Source organism: Theobroma cacao, chromosome 3 (assembly GCF_053813885.1).
Source record: "Theobroma cacao isolate CCN51 chromosome 3, ASM5381388v1, whole genome shotgun sequence".
In the NCBI taxonomy this organism is placed as follows: domain Eukaryota; kingdom Viridiplantae; phylum Streptophyta; class Magnoliopsida; order Malvales; family Malvaceae; genus Theobroma; species Theobroma cacao.
In genome coordinates this window covers 10,443,907-10,459,400 of record NC_142641.1, presented here as the reverse complement: position 1 = coordinate 10,459,400, position 15,494 = coordinate 10,443,907, and the positions used below count along the sequence as shown (strand labels likewise).

Here is a 15,494-nt window from a genome sequence, read left to right as displayed (position 1 = left end):
GAGAAAAATAGAGAGAATCAGCTAAGGAAAGAAATGAGAGAAAGGTGGAAGGCTTGTGTAGTAAGTGATTCAAGAGTAATTGAAAAAATATCAAGTGGGTCTCAAGATTAAAGAAACATAAGGTAAGGGTTTTTGTGTTTTAAGCTCATGGTTGGTTAAATCTTTAGAAAAATGATGTGTGAATCATTTTGTGGCAGTTATGGTGACCATGGGTGTGAGGAAATTATGAATTTTGTTGGGTGAAATCCAAGCTAAAACCAAGTGTTAAGCTTAATGCTACAATTTGAAGCTTATGATTGGTTTAATATTGTGAGAATGATTGTATGCATATGTAGTGTTATTGTGATGTCATGGGTATGGTTAGAAGGCAATTATATTAATTGAAAGTTTGGTGTGTAGATATGTGTTGTTAGGAAAGGTTTAAAAGGTTATGGATGTTGGTGTGCATGAATGAATATTAATGTTATGCTTGGTGGCAATATGTAAATGAGGATGGTGGTGCATGTAGACTTAAAAAATGTTTGATAGAAGTAAATTTATAGTTGCTGCCATATGCTAGGTAATTATTATGGAAATGATGGATAAACTTGATAAATATCCTTAGACAAGATTTATATATGTGCTAGAGTCATAAATAAGTTGTCGGTATACATAATCTAAAGAATTACGCAAGTAAAGGATAAAGGCCACTTTGGTAAAGAATCTATCAAGATATAAGTTAGTTGAATAAGGATTCATGATTGAAGGAAAAAGAGAAGTAGAAATGAGGTACACTAAAGATATTGAATTTGGATTGTTGCTAGGAATTACAAAAGTAAAGGTAGTGTATTGTGGTAGCGTGTCGGAGGAAATAACGAGCAATCGGCAAGTAGAAATAGCTACATACGCCTCCAAACTAATAGCAATGTAACATCCCACTATCGTAAGGTGAGTGAACTTGCATCAAAATGTTTTGGAATAAATGATTATATGCTTGATTGAACCACTTGAGATATTTGGTTGGTTTTTCTTTAAAATTTGCATGGGAACAAGCCCTTAATGAAACGTTTTTATGTTGTGAAATATGAATGTGATGAATTCATGTGTTTCCACATTATGTTGATGTGAATGTTATGTATTGAATGATACTATTGTGTGATAATTATGACCCAGCTATGTGCGGTGTAAGAGTGCACATGAGCTGATGATGACCCAGCTATGTGCGGTGTGGTAGTGCACATGAGATGATGATGACCCAGCTATCTGTGGTGTGGGAGTGCACATGAGCTGATGATGACTCAGCTATGTGCAGTGTAGTAGTGCACATAAGCTAATGATGACCCAGCTATGTGCTGTGTGGGAGTGCACGTGAGCTGAGGGAAAGTTGGGGTGATGTCGGTGGTCGTATGTATGTTTATATATGTTATATATAGAGAGGTTATGGAAATTATATTGTGCTTGCATTGATTATTGAATGTTAAAATTTAAGAAATGCTTTCCAATTGATTTTCATTACAACAAAAATGGATTTTCGTTGTGATAAGAAATTAAGCTAAATTGCATTGTTTTCAACATAAGTACATCGTGTTTTCTAAAACTTCCTGTATTGATGCTTGTTCCCTTCCTATGTTCACTCACTGAGTTTATACTCATTATTTTCAACTTCATGTTTTAGTTTTCAGGGTTGAAGGTAGTTGGATTCCTAGGCCGAGGTGCTTCCTCTTATCTATTTTTCGGTAGGTCGCCCTGACACTAAATGTTAGCACCCACTCCCAGAGTCACTCCACTGATGGTCAAGGTCTTTGTATATGAACATATATGCTTAATGTGAATTGTTAAGATACATTTGACAAACTATCTATGTATATTTTGATTTATGGTACCAATGTGAGTATTTACTTGAGTTCTATGAATTGCCTTCGAAGAAATTGGCATTTGAACCCTATTAATTATAGATCTTAAAGAGATATGCATGATAAATGGATGAATGTACAAGTTCATATAGAAAGGCTTGCTTAGGCCTAATGGGTTGTGCCTATTGGGTCCTTGCGCCGGTTATAGCTCAGGAATTGGGCCGTGACAATGAGTTGTAAGCATTAAGACTCCAAAGACAATGCTTAGCTAAAATCATTAAATATATGAGCATTGAGATCAAGGAATGCCTAAACATCAATCCAAAGCATTATCAAGTCAAGATATATTTCCATTCATTATGTTTTCAATCAAGGCATTAAGAAATGTATCAATTCAACACAATCAAGAAGTAATATATATATATATATATATATATATATATATATATATATATATATACTTTTAACCCAGACTGCCACACACACACACACACACACACACACACACATATATATATAAGCAAAAACATGTGAGCATTACATCCGTTAAGTTCATTAAAGCATAACACTTAAACATCCAAAGTACCAAGTGTCTAGATTATATAAACATAAGTTAAATAAATATAAACGTGATGATGAGATGAATGAGTGAGTGAAGTGTAAGACATCCAAGCTAAGGTCCTCCTTTGGAAAAGAGTTATGCAATATAGGCTTTTAGGGACTTTTAATGTTGGAGCATGTGCTGAATATTGTGATCAACATCATCAAACCGTGCTACCATGGCATGGTGAACGGCGTCAACCTTCTCTTTAATGGTGTCTTGGACAAGATCAAGTTTCCTTCCGCTTTCCTCCAATATTTCCCATAGAGCATCATGTCTCGCATCTGTACTCATGTGACTAGTTGAACTCAAAGGCATACCACTTGACGGTGGTTCAGTAGATGCTTATGGAGGCATATCCTCCTCATCATCATCATTACTAGCCTCTCCTTAGCATGCCCTCTTTGGAACCCAAGCGTTCGTCTCTACGTTCTTAATGTAACCTATCCTAGAAATAGTGACTTTATCAAGGTTCTTAATCTTAGGTTATGAGGCTACATCATCCAAAGATGTATCAATACAAAAATGTTCTAACAAGTGGGTGATGACTTGACCATACATGAGGGTTGATCTAGTACCAACTACAATTTTCTTCATGTCCACAAAAATAAAGCTGGCAAGATTAATGGGAGTTTGTGCCTTAATGCGATGTAAAAATCATAAGTCTTCCCCAATAACAAATGAATGCTTACTAAGTATATACCTCAAAGTTCAACTAATTATTAAATGCAGAATCTTATCCATCATGGACAACCTAGTGACTGAATCTAGAGCACCAACATTGTTCACATAAAGTTCTGTCTCTAATTCTTGCACTATTAACTGATCCCTAATATGGGTCATAGCACTACATGCATAATGCAGTCCAAATACATTTATAATCAGGTCATGGGTAAATCTTAAACATTCTTCCCATAATGTAAGTAGTAAAAGCATCATCATAAGTTTTAAGTTGATCGTTCTCATCCCTTATATTCCATAGTTGCATTGCTATAGAAAACTCTAACCAACTTCTCAAACGCAACAATATTCAAGCTTAAATAACCATACTATCCCAAAGCTCTAAAATTTTTAAAGAAATTCAAGTTTTATCTCTCGACCATGGTAGACTATTCTTGAAGCAAATATATTCTTATAGCATTGTTGAGCAGTGTTGTCAGGAAAATTCAAGGCCTAAATCCTTGTGATGCTTGATGAAACCACCCAATTGACCTCTTTTAGCAGGAAATTTAAAGCACTTTTGAGGTGGTGCCATGTATGAGTATTTTTGAGGAGATTTTAAGGTGAGAGTCAATTAAAAGGTGTGGAGAATCAATCCTAAGAGCCTAGGGTTGAGTATGGAACTTAGGAACTCGACTATGCATTATAGAAAATGGTTTTCTAGGTTTTAAAAGACTTGAGAATTAGCCAAAATGCCTTATTTATAGTGGATAGAAATTAGGGGTTTTGAGTGGGTACCCTAAATCTTAAAAGCCTAGAGAGAGATGAACTGGATTAAATGAACTTGGAAAGTGAAAAGTTCAAGGAGCTTAAATCCTGCCAAGGATAGTCAACTATCTATTATGCCATAGTTGAATATGGTTTCCTTAAAAAACATGCTTTGGCTCTTCAAAATAAGGGGGTAGTCAATCTTTTAAAGCATGTAGTCAACTATTTCTTTTTAATTTTGTATTTTTGACATTCGAAACATGAGTATAGTCAATTTTCTTGACTTGCCAATCAACTAAGTTTCCAAAACACACTTAAACAAAGCTTGGCTTCTTGAGAAAACTTGTGAAACAAAAAAGCGTTGTTGGATGCTCAACTATATATGATTGAAGGTCAATTCTTAGGCTTAAAGATCATTTAAAAATAATGTGCACTAGACTATAAATGATTTAGAATTGCTCTTAATTCTAGTATTTTTCACTTTGCTCTTATTTTCAAGTGTATGCACAAGTTATGAAGTATCACTTTGCTCTTAGTATTTTTCACTTTGCTCTTATTTAAAAACACAGTTATGAAGTATTCACGAGTTCCAAAAGGAACTAAATTCCCACATGCTAAGGTGATAAAGATTGATATGGTTAAAAAGGGAACCTAAGTTACTATCTCAAAAGGACCCAAGAAAAATTGGGTACCAAAAACAAAGTCTTGATTTTCTTTTGTAAGAGAAGGTTGAATGCTTAAGGTTCAAGCACAAGAAAGAGGTAAATTGTATTTCTACTTGTGAAAATAAATACATATTTATCTAGAGTGCTTAATGATGATATTCTTTGGATATTTGATGATATGCTCACCTTGAGAAAATTCTCTTATTTGAATTGTCGTTCCCATGATGATATTCTTTTGCAAGCTTAATGAAAAATATCCTTTTTTTGAAACAAAAAAATTTCTTCTTGTGTCAAAAGCAAAGTAAGTGATTTTTTCTCTAAAACTAATATCAACAATAAATCATAAAACATAAAAATAAATCAAGACACAAGGATTTTTATAATGGTTCGACTTTCTCAAATGCCTACATCCACTCCTTTGGCTGACTAAAAGTTCCAAATCCACTAAGAAAATATTGTTTTTTTAACAAGATCAAGCAATAACCCTCACACTGACTTTTTAACAAGATTCAGCGATAACCCTCACACTAACTTTTGAAGGTTAAGTTAGAACCTTTACAAATGTATGTACAAAAGAGTAATAGCAAAGATTTGCCTCACAAAGGCTGATGTACAAAGAAAAAATATAATCGCACAAATATCAGCTCAAGGATTTTCAAATGAATGAGCTTGAACGGCTTTGAATGCTTGAGGGAAGACTAAGATGATGTATATAGAGGTATAAGGATTTTGAATTCTCTCTCTAAGATTTTCCAAGTGTTTCTCTATCTTCTCTTGCTCCAAAATGAGTTAAGGGCATTTTTTTTATAGTCTCAAGGATGTTTGGAGCCATTAGACCCAAGTTTGAATATGATCTGACCATTGTTGTGCTTGTAGGGTCGATTACCACACTTCTAGGGTCAACTATGGCTCTCCAAAATCTTGAATTAGTCCTACCTTTACTCTTCCTCTTCTCAAAATTATTTCTAGGTATTCTCAAATTTTTCTGTACCAACTTTTAGTCGAACAACAATACTTCAATCGAATTGGAAAAGTTGGATTAATTTTTTTTTTAATTAGAAAGGATGGTTTAATCAGGGGTGGAGTTAACTAACTTCTATTGAGGGGCCAAAGACGAAGAGGAATAAAGGTTAAAATTTTTTAAAACCAATATGTTAAATTTAACCAACAATTTCTTTTAGATTGAGCTCGAACGACTTGATGGCTCAAGTGTAGAAGAATTATTTGGAAAATTAACATATTTTTTGAAGAATTTGTCGATCGTTATCAACTTACTCATACTTTAATTGAACCTAAAAAAAATTAATGCAGTTAATATCCAATATTTTTATTTTATTTCTATTTAAACTTAAAATACTAAATATAAAAGTATAATGCATAAAGTATAAAAAAGTTAAATATGATATACAAAATTTCACACAGTGATTAAATATATAAATAGAAAGAAAAAAAATGAGAAAACTTTATCTTTTTCTAATTTTATACAATGATGGTGAGTGATCACGTCCTTCCTCATTCAAGCTCACAAGCTCATCAATCTCTTTTGAAGAATGAAGTGTGTTTCAGTATTAAGTTACAGAGAGTAAAGCAAAAATAAAAAAAAAAAGAAAAGAAAATAGAAAAAGACAAGAGAGAAAGGGGTGAAGAGAAATTTAAGAATTAAAAAAAAATTGAGTAGGGTTTGTAAGGTCAATTTACTAATTTTTTATTTGTATTAATTATTAACTAAAAAATTATTTTGAGAAAATTATTTAAAATATATAATAAATAAAAAATTTTAAAAATTTTGGGCATGGCTCCCCCAAGATACATTACCCTTTACCCTTGGTTTTAATTAAAAAAATGGTAATCAATTTGAAACAATTAGGGTTTTTTTTTAATTTTTTGTTTCAAATTCCTAACCAATTATTTTTGGATATTTGAAAAGGAAAATCCTAATTATGAGTAAGCAATTGTTGATGCCACATCATCCGTCACATGGCATTGACGTTATCAAGATGACGCGCCAAGATGTCATGTTAAAATTGATGTGGCATTAAAAATTGCTAATTGTATTGTTGATTAGCAAAAGTTAGTCAACAATTAGTAAAAAGGGTTTATTGAACCCAAAATAAAAGTTCAGGAACTTATTTGAATGCAATAAAAAGATATAAATTAAACTAACATTTTTGATATAGTTTGGGGACTTGTTTAGATATTTAATCATTCAAAATTAATATAAAAACTTTTGTTGCAACAACAATATATAATACGTAATAGTCTTAGTATCAAAGCCTTTGTGCAACAACAATATATAATACGTAATAGACCATGTACTTCTTTCATATCTTCTCCCACCCAAATGTATCTAATAATCAATACAACAATTGGTCTCTTAAAAATACTAATTTTACCCAAACGCAATGCGTAGGCATTCTTTTAGTAACACATTATACTTCCTCTTTAAGTCATATTTATTTTAAAAACTTTATCTTATTAAATAAATAACATAATTTATATAAACTCATAGCTAAAGAAAACTTTTGAAAATTTGGTGAGACTATTTGCAATAAAAGGTCTGTGTTCCATTTGAGATAAAAACATGAGGATTAAAAAAAGAATGGTGGTTTTAAAAGTGTAAATAAAGCACTAATGGCATGCTTGGTTCACTGGAAAGAATAGAATAAGAATAGAACAGTCATTCCAAGGGAATAGAATAGAGGAAGAATAGCTATTATGTAGATTGATTCATGAGAATGGAATAGGATAGAAATTGCTATTATTATTTATTCTATTATTTGGTTGGCAAGAATAATTTTAAGAATAGTTAAGGAATAATGAGTAAATGATAAAAATACCCTTTATTAAAATTTAAAGATTTTTTAATTAAAAAACAAAAAAAACTATGATAAGAAATAAATACTCTTTATTAAAATTGAAGAATTTATTTTGTTAAAAAATAAAAATATTCTGAGCAATAAAATCAAAATAACTTTTACTATAATTAAATAATATTTTCACCAAAATACAAACATATTTTTATTATAATTTAATAATATTTTGTATTAGAAGATAATTAAACCTTTTATTATAATTAAATAATATTTAATATTAAAAGATAAAATATATTCTTCATTAAATTTAAATAATACTAAATAATATTCTTTGTTACATTTATTATATTCAAATAATAATATTAAGTAATATGCTTTATAATATTTATTATAGTGAAATAATATTAATATATTAAATAATATTTAAATATTTTCATTTCCTTTTTTTTGAAAATAAAGTAAAAAATTTTGTGTCTTTTGCGCTTTAGAGAGAGGAGTGAGGAAGAGAAAGAAAAAATAGGTTTAGTATTTTTTATAAGGTAATTTTTTAAATTATAAAAGGGTATATTTGTTTAATCAATTTTTTTTCTCAATAATTTGGAATAGCTATTACCAAAGGGGCCTTAATAATAACTATTCAGGCTTCTCTTAAAATGATTATTCTAAAGAATAACCATTTCATTGAACTAAATGTAGCTTTATCTAAAAAATGAGAATAGGAGAGAAATGGTTATTTTATTCCTCTCAACTAAGCATGTCCTAAAAAAAAAAAGAATAATTTTATTTTAAATTTGGATAAAAATAGCTATTTTAGATTATTCCATTTTAAAGCAAAAGGTTTAGGACTTCCTTAAAAAAAAAAAAAGAGCAAAGGCTTTTGACTCATGATACTTATCTCAAAAGATTGGTAGTAAATTGTGATCAGAGCTTTAGTTTTCTTTTGGAGAATGACATGATGTCTGCAGAAAACGACAATACATGTAGAAGTAGTCGAACACATGTGCGAGTTAAAAGAGTCGTAGCGGTGGTGACGTGTCGTGTCGGACTACAAATTGGGCGGAGGGAGGTCGGTTTGTTGCAGAGGGAGGCATCTAATCCTGGAAGTTTCAATCTCAAAAAACAAAACCACCAGAATTGGAACAATTGACTCACTGTGCTGCTTTAAGAGAAGCAAATGTCGACCTTGAGCGTTCCGCCAGTCCCTACCTCTCCTAGAGACGATGCTATTCAGCTTTACCGTGCTTTCAAGGGTAAATTTTTCTATCTTGCTTTCTTTGCTTTTCGGTCAACTGCTACGTCCTCTCTCTCTGTAGGCTCTAGTTGAAAGGCCTAGGTTGGTCCTGCGATATACATGATACCGCCTTTTCTTTTTGGCCCTTTGCAGTCATCTGTTTTAAACCCCGAGTCTGATCTCATTTGGGATATTCAGGAATCAACTGTTGTAGAAAGAAGTAAACCCCGAGTCTGATTTCAGTTTTCTTTTTCTTCTAGAAGTCAATCCATATGCTTATAGAGTTTCCTTTTCACTGCTAATTCCTGCTATACAAATCAAAATTTTATACGGACCATGTTGGGAATTTGTGTAGCAATGATGTCTATGGCTATGCTGAAAGCCGTGCGCACTATAGAATTCTACTCTGCAATCGAATAACTGAATTTCACATTGTTAACAAGTGCAGCCACGGAAAGATTTTCTTCATGAAAGAATCATAAAGAGCGAATTCTTTGTTGTGATTCGGACTATAATCCACTACAAAATTTGAAAGTCTCGGAAGTGCTCTTGGTTTATGTCCAAGAATAATTTATACATCCTCACTCAAATGCTCCATGTAGGCACCTCAATGGACTTATTCTTTCTGCTTCACCTTGTGAAAGGGATTACTTGACAACAAATTTATTCTTTCACTTTGAACCTTCACTCCAATAAAACATGTATTTTTTGCTTCTTTCTGGATCAATTCAGTAAATGAGCCGAATATCATTCTAACAAAGACTCTTTGACTCTACTTGTACCTAGAATCTGACTTCAGCTTCTCTTCTATTACGTGATTCAAATCTGATGTATGTCAGAAACAAGAGGCGAAACTCCTTTGCCAAAATGAATTCTGATAGCACAATGTAAAGGTCTACTTGAAGTGCATTGTGCAGATAATTATGAAAATAGTAAAAAATAAAGAACCAATTTTTAATGTGATTTGTGGAAATTTGCGTATGTCAGCAAATGAGATAGATAATGCTCTGTGACTGTAGAAAAGGAAAAAAGAAACACCAAAATTCACAAGGTTGGAAAAGGTACCTCTTTCATTGTTTCTGATGTCCCAAGTTGCGGAGCAATTCCCTATGCTGTGCTTTTCTTTATCCACTTTGTCATATGCATCTATTCGTAACCCCTGATCTCATCTTACCTCTACCCTTGTAGAGTTCCCTAGCTAATATTCTTGTTAATTGTTTTTTCTAGATCACTCTAATCACCCAAAATCTATTTTGGAAGTTGCATGTTGCATTGACACGTCTTTGTGCTGCTCCCCCCACCCCTTCCTTCCCTCTTTTCCCTCCCTCAGTCTCTTGATTTTTATGTCAAAAATTTGAAATATGTATGTTGCATGTATGTGTATGAGCAATGTTTTACCCTTCATTCAACAATGTGTTGCTAACAAAGTTTGGTGTTTATCCTGTTGAAACTTTACTGCAGACTAGTATTGCATGCTGCCTTAACCATAACTTGGCTTCCCTTACATCAAATAAAATTGTTCTTTTGAATTTCAAGATAAAAATTGAAGCTGTTCCAAGTTAGACTTCAACTACTTTACCTGCTAAATTCTTCTTTATTGTCAGGTTTCTTTGCCGCTAGCATTTGTTTCTTTTCTTTTTTTTTTATTTTGTTTTTGTGTAGATTACTATTAAATAGCTCCCTGTCTAACAAAATCAAAGCATTCTCTTCATTTTCAGGAACAACAATCAATTTGTTAGATGTTAAATGTCAGAAGCAGAGTTTTTGTTGCAAAGAAATTTTGATAATGCTCTGCAAAGTTTCTTGTATTGGCAGGCTGCATTGCACTTGTGTGTTACTGTTCATTCATAAAACCGTAAATTTGAGTTTTAGAAAGTATTATTTCTAGTTGAATTCTTACTCTAGCCACTGATATTTTACACTTTTATAGGTTTCTTTTATCTTTATAATTGTTTGTGCAGTTGTGACTTCTAAGTTACTTAATGAAAAGACTTAGAAATCTATTGATTTTCAGCATACAAGCTGTATGATCTATTTTATGCATGAGATGAACATGTTGATTGCTTGAAGTACCTTTTATATCTTATTTTAGAGTTATTTTGTCTTTTATAGCCTGTTTAATTTGCTCTCTGTGTTTGTCGCACAGAAATTTTTGTTAGAATGCTTTAATTATCTTAATTGAGGCAACCAATGGTTTGAGTTCTTATGGAGAACCTCCAAGTGGTGGTATCACTTACCTAGTCACTTTTCTTTGTTGGAAGCATTAATTGTGACTATAGGATCAAGATTTCACATTAATATGTAATATGTAGAAAAGAATTGATTCTATGTAGAAAAGGTTAAAATAATATTTCTTTTACATTTTTTCCTGTTTGTCTTTCCCGTCTAGGGCTAGGATGTGATACTGCAGCAGTTGTCAATATTCTTGCCCATAGGGATGCAATGCAGCGTTCTCTCATTCAACAAGAGTATAGAACTATGTATTCTGATGACCTTTCCAAACGCCTGGCTTCGGAGCTCAGTGGAAAATTAGAGGTACCTATCTTTGTATGTCTTCTCTGCTATTTTGGTTTTTACAGAGCTTCCATTTATTGATCATATAAATACTGTGAGTAAAACCTTTTTATTGCCTATTTTAAACTCTAAGAAGGGTAAGTATTTGTGTGTGAACATGCACATGTTGAATTTCATGTTATATCCTGTCTTTAATTTTTCAGACTGCTGTCTTGCTATGGATGCATGATCCTGCAGGACGTGATGCAATAGTCATTAGGCAGGCCCTTTTGGCAGATGTAACAAACCTTAATGGTGCCACTGAAGTTATATGTTCTCGCACCCCATCCCAGATTCAATTAATTAAACAAAATTACCATTCAAAGTTTGGGGTTTTTCTCGAGCAAGATATTGAAGGACACACCTCCGGTGATCATAAAAAAGTACGTTTTCCAGATGAACACTTTAATATGATTCTTGTCAAATTTGGTTGATCTCTTTGGAGCTGAGCATCCTAGTTGCCCTGTTTTGGGAATATTGAAATGTTTTTTACTTTTATATTTTCACCTGTGAAAAAGACAACCTTTTAATACACCTGATTAGCATATCATGTGTTCATGTCTTTCTTTGAACAAGCATTTTCTTCTTGATGCATTGATCTTCTAGTACTTTATTACTGTTGTTTTTTATTCATGGGGAGGGTATAAAATTATCTGAAGTACCCCTCTCTCTCTTTGATTTAGGGGAAGGCAGTTTTTGAACTCAGCTCATTGAGCAGGGGATACATGCACTTATTATTCAGCCAAAAGCTTGGGTGCTTTAAGTCTTATTTCTTCTAGTTTTGTTCAACTTACGCTTTCTCTTTACTAAATAGGAGAGTAAAACCAAAAAGAACTTGGATGAAAACTATTAAAATGGATCTCACTTTTATAGATAGAAGGGGCATAGTGGTGCAATATGGTCCATATAGCTGACCCTGCATAGTATTTTCTTGTTGTTACCCTCTTTAGTGTATCAAGACTTGAGCAAAAGTCACTTACAGGGATGTGTTTGTTAAAAGGTGAAAAATTAAAATGTCCAAAGATTGGGAGTTTAGCCTATGGTCTTGATTAGGAGAGTCTTAGTTATAGTTGAGTGTTTAAGTAAGTCAGGTATAAAAAGCATGTCACAGGCAACTTCTTGTCTCTTTTTCCCTTTCTATTTGGGAAATTAAAAGCATTATTATCCCTTCTACCAACCTTTAAATACATTTCCTAGATATTGAGAAGAAATTTAAAGGCACTGATATCATGATTTAACATCCTTTTTGTAGCTTTTGCTTGCATATGTAAGCACCTTCCGTTATGAAGGTCTTGAAGTTGATAGAGAGATGGCTCTGAAGGATGCAAAGGCCCTTTATAAAGCAGGGGAGAAGAAATTGGGAACTGATGAGAAAACTTTTATCCGCATATTTAGTGAAAGAAGTAGGGCACAGCTTGGAGCTATTAGTCCTGCTTATCATGACATGTATGGGGGCTCCCTAAAAAAGGTTATTTTTTTTTGTTTTCTCATCTCTTTCATTTGAATTGTTGTTGAAATGTTTAACCAAATTGAACTTTTTTCAGGCAGTGAAGAGTGAAACATCTGGGAAGTTTGAGCATGGTCTCTTGACAATTTTAAAATGCTCAGAGAATCCTGCAAAGTACTTTGCTAAGGTATATGGTTTTTATTCCTCAAGATTATAGCTGTTTGTTTCATATGCTACACTTGGTTTTAGTGATGGGATGTGATGAAGTAAATAATATGACAGGCAGTAACTGTCTAGGGATAGAAAGTGCATCTTTCTATGTTCAATAGTCCTGTTCATTTTTTGAAACTGTAACCAGGATAACATAAGCCTTGGTCTTTGAAGATGGAGAACTAGAATACGTGGTGTACCAGTGAATGTTTGTTTGTATGCGTGTGTGGGCTGTAGGTGCTTGAAAAGTTTTCAAATGAAATGGGAAGTTGGTATCATATCTGTATTAGCATAGGCTGTTAGTTTCTTTGTTGAATAAAATATACTTTGAAGATAATCGGATCCTTGAGAATCCATTTCACAAGATGTGCTGCTCATGTACTGTAGAATTATATCATGTTTTCTGGTGTAGTAATTGTGACAGTGGATTACCATCCTGATTCTTTTGTTCCTTTCATTTTTTTGTTCTTCTGTACTCTCTACCCTATATTTCTCTTTTGATTGTGGATATTGTCACGTCATTGATTCCTTGTCTCAACATTTTTGCCTGTAAGAAACTGAGATCAACTTGCTTTTGCCGTTGAGGTAATAAAAGTTCTAAAAACCTTTTGAGGAACATTTGTTTATGGAATTATAATGCCAGTATTTATATGTTTGTTATCATAATTACATATCTGGAAACTCTAATCATACAGGTACTGCATAAGGCAATGAAAGGTCTGGGAACTGATGACACTACACTGATTAGGGTCATTGTGACGAGGACTGAGATAGATATGCAGTATATAAAAGCTGAGTACCTGAGAAAATATAAAAAGACCTTGAATGATGCAGTTCACTCAGAAACATCAGGCCACTACAGGACCTTTCTTCTCTCTCTTTTGGGACCGAACCATTAGCATAAAGCACGTAAATAATGGGTTGCATAAAGTAAGAGGTACATGCTATTTAGAAGTTAAACTGTGTGTAAGCAATGGAACCGAAAGGTCAATTCGTGTGAATTATGTTTCAGTGGATCCACTTCCTTTTGTAACGCTTGATGTATTTGTTAAATATTGGTAAGATGGGAAGTGATTGCAGACTCTATTAGGTGATGACCCACCATGTATGGGCCTTGGGCAAAATGAACTGCTGCCTCTGTCTATGCTTATAGGCCTATCTGGTTTAATGATAGCTTGTCTTGGAGGGTTTTTTCTCTAAGGTGAATCTGTATGTACGGCACGTGCCAGACTGGTTCAGTGATGTCCGTACTGGAATTCAGCATCTATGAATTTGTTATTTATTATTACCATGTCATTTGGCGGTAGGTGGACTGTTCCAATGTAGGATAAAATAACATTACCTTGTATGAAAATATTTACCAATTTTCTTGGGAATTTTTAGCTAAGAAAATTTTCTTAAATTTTACAAAGCGTGTTGGTAAAATTTACAAAAGATTTCAATATTAAAAGATTCTTATTTATTTTTAAAGAAAAACAATAATAATAAAAATGTAAAGAAAGGTGTAAAAAAAAGGAAATAGTAAAAAGAGAATAGGATTTAATCTAGATGTAATTTTATTTAATAAAATATTAAAAATAATCCAATAATGAAATCTCTTTCAATAGAGTAATTGATGTTTTTTAATATTCTTGAAGTGAGAATTCTCTAAGTTATATATATATATATATTATCAAAGGGATAAAAGAAGCATCGCCCTATAACATCATTCATTAATAGGTCCCAAGCTCTAATAGGAGGAGAATCAAAACTAATAAATTCTTCATCCAAAGAAAAACCTTTATTAGCCATAAAATCTGCCAAGGCATTGCGCCCTTGGATGACATGATGAATACCAACTTGCCATTGACTATGAAAAAGACCCTAAATAGCTTGAATCAAGTCCCAGTTGAAGCATGGATAAACAAGAGGGGAATTAATGGCTTGCACAATTAGCTTGCTGTTAATTTAAAGATCAATTTTGCAATGGCCTAAGTCCTATGCAAGACATAATCCTTGATATACCCCCCTAAAGCTCCACACGGTACTCCATGCATTTCCTAAGGTGCAATGCAAAGCCACATTGCCACTCATCTGTAGAGTTTCGAAGATGTCAGGACTTGATTCCGTGGTCATAACCAGTGCAAGGTCCTATATGGGTATAGCCCATTAGACTCAAACAAACCTTTAACTCATCACTTATAAACATATAATCACAAACAATGGTGCACTTAATCAAGTGCGCTATCATATAGTATGGAATCATCATCATAAATTATGGTTAAATCTTTCATTTAATAATCAAAATCCATATCACATATAGTTTCATATATCCTTTAATATCAACATCATACACACACTTTGGGTGCTCATATAGGCTTTCGAGCCATCACATTCATTCACGTGTAATAAACATATCAAGCATTATGCCAATTCATGGCTACATACATAAAAGTGTTCAACATCATATAAACATAATAATAAAGACTCGACTCAACACCACAACAGAGTGTAATGACAGTAAAGGCTTGAAAGAAAGCTTTATCACACCTACCAAGATACAAGATGTGAGACTTCTCCACAAGTGACAAGCTAAGCTAGCTATTGATTTGAAACAAAACAAGTACATCTTTTGTGAGTGCGTTATAAAACTCAGTGAGTAGACATGGGAAGGGGACAAGCCATAGAGGAAGAACTTTTACATAATCACAATTTTAATATAAACATGAATTTAG

The 15,494-nt window shown here is 32.8% G+C and overlaps 1 protein-coding gene across 1 annotated transcript; it reads left to right on the top strand.

Moving 5' to 3' along the window:
• Positions 1-8,373: 8,373 nt before the first annotated feature.
• Positions 8,374-14,071, top strand: LOC18604451 (annexin D5-like). Its single transcript, XM_007036940.3, has 6 exons — positions 8,374-8,589; positions 10,960-11,105; positions 11,288-11,506; positions 12,376-12,591; positions 12,668-12,757; positions 13,476-14,071. Exons 1-6 carry the CDS (start codon positions 8,514-8,516, stop codon positions 13,677-13,679), a joined length of 951 nt encoding a protein of 316 aa, XP_007037002.3. The 5' UTR covers positions 8,374-8,513; the 3' UTR covers positions 13,680-14,071.
• The last annotated feature ends 1,423 nt before the right edge of the window (positions 14,072-15,494 follow it).